Source organism: Triticum dicoccoides, chromosome 6B (assembly GCF_002162155.2).
Source record: "Triticum dicoccoides isolate Atlit2015 ecotype Zavitan chromosome 6B, WEW_v2.0, whole genome shotgun sequence".
Lineage (NCBI taxonomy): Eukaryota > Viridiplantae > Streptophyta > Magnoliopsida > Poales > Poaceae > Triticum > Triticum dicoccoides.
Window position 1 is genome coordinate 723,292,631 of NC_041391.1, and position 3,365 is coordinate 723,295,995.

Here is a 3,365-nt window from a genome sequence, read left to right on the forward strand (position 1 = left end):
CACTGCGCTGCCCGTGAGGAATCACTGAAAGGCTGACCGGCGGCAGCCTTGGCATTGATTCCCTGTGGAAAACCGAGGCGATGTAAGGACGACGAGGCGGGGGTCGCTGACTCGGCGGGCCCGTCGTTCTTTCGCGCCAACAACGATTCCCCGTCGCTCGTCGGGTTCGGCTTGGGTCCGCCTGCCCCTGGCCAAAAATGGGCTCCTGAGACGTGGCTGGGCTGTTTTCTCAGCGTCGGCGATAAAAAAAATGACCCTGATACGGCGTGTAGGGGGCGCGGCTGAAGATGCTCTAATCTATGGCAAATCGATGAGGAGGTGCGCCTTGTAACAGTCATTGTTATTAAAGCAAGACTTATATTTAGGAACAGAGGGAGTATTATATTAGTATATTACGTATTATACAAGAGAGAAAATTAAGGAAAAGACAAGAGAAGGTAGCGAGGTAGCTAGAGTTGTTTGGCGATGATGGCCTTGAGCGCATCTCGGACGTAGGGGTAGCGGTAGGAGAAGCCGAGGTGGGTGGCCCTGGCAGGGAGCACCTTCTGGCCGTCCAGCACCACCGTGGCGCCTTCTCCCAGCAGGGCCTTGATGGCCAGCCCTGGCACCGGCAGCCAGGACGGGCGGCCCACCACCTGCCCCAGCCGGTCGCACAGCTCCGACAGCCGCACCGGGTTGGGCGCCGTGCCGTTGATGACGCCCGTGTAGGCCGGGTTCCGCAGGGACTCGTAGATGAGATCCACCAGGTCGTCCACATGAATCCAAGAGAACCTAGATAAATCGGAGATGCAGATTCAGTATTTGTATTTATACCTCCAAACAAGAAGAAGAAGAAGAAGAAGAAGAAGAAGAAGAAGAAGAAGAAGAAGAAGAAGAAGAAGACGACGACCATTGTGTTCCTGTGCCGAGCGGCCCTCCGGCAAACATCATGAAGAGGGGGATCATCTTGGCCAGAGCGCCGCCGTCCTTGCCGAGGACGACTCCGATCCGAATGAGCACCAGCCGGACGTGCTCCTGCTTCACTTGCCGTGCCCGGCCCTCCCATTCTCGGCATACATGTGCCAGGTAGTCATTGCCTGATGGGCTGGATTCATCGAAGCTGTCCGTCTCGCTGGTGCCTGCAATTGCAATTCTTCTTCTTGTATTTGTTTCTAAATTTTTGGTTAAAAAAAGAAAAGATTGATTGTGCTTGCTTGCTTGCTTGCTTCATCAAATCAAATCAAATCAATTTATTAAGGATTCTTCTATTCTTGTTGTGGTTAAAAAAAATTGATTGATTGATTAAGCTGCTTGCTTGATCAAATCAAATCAATTTAAGAAGAAGAAGAAGAAGAAGAAGAAGAAAGTGTAGGTACCGTAGTAGCCGACGGCTGTTGCACTGACGAAAACAGAGGGACCATTGCCATTGACATTGCCATTGCTGCTGGCACTAGTGCTAGTATTGATGTGATCCACAACCTAGGTTCAGTTTAATCCCATCCATCAAATTCAGTTCAACTGTTTATTCAGATGCATCCAGATTAAGGTGATTAAAAACGAGAGGACAGACTAAATTGAAGCATGCGGATATATGATGAAGTAGTGTAGAGTAGAGTAGCTACGTACCTTTGAGGTGACATTGACTCGGCTCTGCAGAATTTCCTTCTTAACCTGCATGCATGTATTCATGGAGCTAATGTATGGGTCAAGTGAATTTGAAGACAAGACTAGAAGTAGGTAGATTGTTAGCACTAGTTCCAACCTCTGGTGACCACCTGGTGCTGATGGGCATTCCTGCGAGGTTGACAACACCAGTTGAGTCCCTGATGCATCGCTCCCAATCTCCCTCCTTGTCCGCGATGGTCACGCCCGGATACCTCGAAGCTGCATTCCATTTCCATTTCAATTTCCATTTATATTTATATATAGGAGTAGAAGAATAAATAGAGTATAAGAGGAGTTGGTAGTGTGCTTACCAGGGAAAACAGAGGAGGCCTTGTTCTTGGAGGTGGAGCGTGTCAAGACGCACACCTTGTGATCCTCTGCTTTTTGCATTCAGTTTCAGTTTCAGTTTCAGTTTCAGTTTCAGTTTCATTCAGGCATGCGTGAGTCAGTCAGTGGGTGAGATGAGGTGCAAATTAAAAGAGCAGAGCAGAGCAGCGGAGATACCGGATAGGAGCTTGTCCACGAGCCTGCGTCCGATGAACCCCGTGGCTCCGGTGATGGACACAGTCATCATGGATGAGCTGGAGGAGACCTCATCGCTGCTTGTGGTTGAGCTTGAACAGAAGCAGCAGAATCCTCGCCTCTGTCTGCTAGTCCTCCTAGTCGGCTGGGCGGTGGAGAAGGAGGAGGAGGAGGAGGAGGAAGAGGGAAACAAGACGCGGATGGCCATTGCTGGCCTTCCCCCAGCTAGCGCTAGCGCCTGCACCAGGGGTGAGGGTGGGGGTGGGGGTGGGGGTGGAGGTTGGATAAGGAAGCAAGGTTGGTTCTCTGCAGTGCACCACCAGCACCAGGATAGGACTCCTTCCTTTCTTTTTCTTTCTGGTAGGCTTTGCTTTGTTGGCCACCCCCGCGGCCAGCCACACGGCCACGGGGGCTACTAGTTCCACTCGAGTAAACCCGCAGAAATCCCACCGCGTCCGCAAACAGCAGGGTCAGTCCGCGGACACTTGTTCACTGTTAGACTCCCCACCTGTAATTGTGTTGTACATCATTATGTACTCTCTATATAATACAAAGGCCGCCCTATGGTGCATCCTACGCGTACCGCATCCCACAGGTGTACGAACCTGTCGCGGCTCCGTCTGTACCGATGCCATCTCCTGCGCCATACGTGGATGTTGAGGCTGCTCTGGCCGCGATCTCCTCGCCGCCGTTCCTGTTCCCGCACCTCCTTCCGGTGAAGCTCAAGCCGGATAATTACTTGTACTGGCGCGCTCAGGTGCTTCCTCTTCTGCGCAGCCGTTATTTGGAGGGGTTTGTTAATGGCATCCTGCCGTGTCCGCCGCCACAGCATCCAATGTTTCGTGCGTGGATCGCTCAGGACCAAGCCATCCTGTCGGCAATCCAGCCTTCCCTGGGTGAGGATGTTGCCAGGCTGGTCCTCTTCGTTGCATCGTCTCGCGAGGTGTGGGACATCCTGGAGTCGAGTTTCTCGTCCCAGTCTAATGCTCGGTCTATGTCTACTCGTGCCAAGATTGGTGAGACTCGAAAGGACAACGGTACGGTGACCGCCTTCTACAACAAGGTCAAGAAGTTGGCCGACACCCTTGCTTCGATTGGAGAGCCTCTCCGCGACGCCGAGTTCACGGCCTTCATCCTCGCCGGCCTCGACAGCGACTATGACTCGCTCGCCGAGGTGATCAACGAATGCAAGGAGCCTA

The 3,365-nt window shown here is 52.4% G+C and overlaps 1 protein-coding gene across 1 annotated transcript; it reads right to left on the minus strand.

The window, feature by feature from the left end:
- Positions 1–337: 337 nt before the first annotated feature.
- LOC119325879 (epimerase family protein SDR39U1 homolog, chloroplastic-like) lies at positions 338–2,445 on the minus strand. The gene is made up of 7 exons (XM_037599599.1): positions 2,149–2,445; positions 1,956–2,021; positions 1,742–1,863; positions 1,606–1,650; positions 1,356–1,458; positions 890–1,118; positions 338–771 (listed from the first exon to the last, which is right to left on the minus strand). Exons 1-7 carry the CDS (start codon positions 2,372–2,374, stop codon positions 450–452), a joined length of 1,113 nt encoding a protein of 370 aa, XP_037455496.1. The 5' UTR covers positions 2,375–2,445; the 3' UTR covers positions 338–449.
- Positions 2,446–3,365: the final 920 nt, after the last annotated feature.

What these genes read in the sequence shown, in the direction of transcription:
- LOC119325879 (XM_037599599.1), bottom strand. Translation starts at nt 2,374, where the DNA reads ATGGCCATCCGCGTCTTGTTTCCCTCTTCCTCCTCCTCCTCCTCCTCC. An exon ending in CGTGGACAAGCTCCTATCCG is followed by an intron (nt 2,022 to 2,148) that starts GTATCTCCGCTG and finishes TGCAAAAAGCAG; the next exon opens with AGGATCACAAGGTGTGCGTC. An exon ending in GCACCAGGTGGTCACCAGAG is followed by an intron (nt 1,651 to 1,741) that starts GTTGGAACTAGT and finishes ACATGCATGCAG; the next exon opens with GTTAAGAAGGAAATTCTGCA.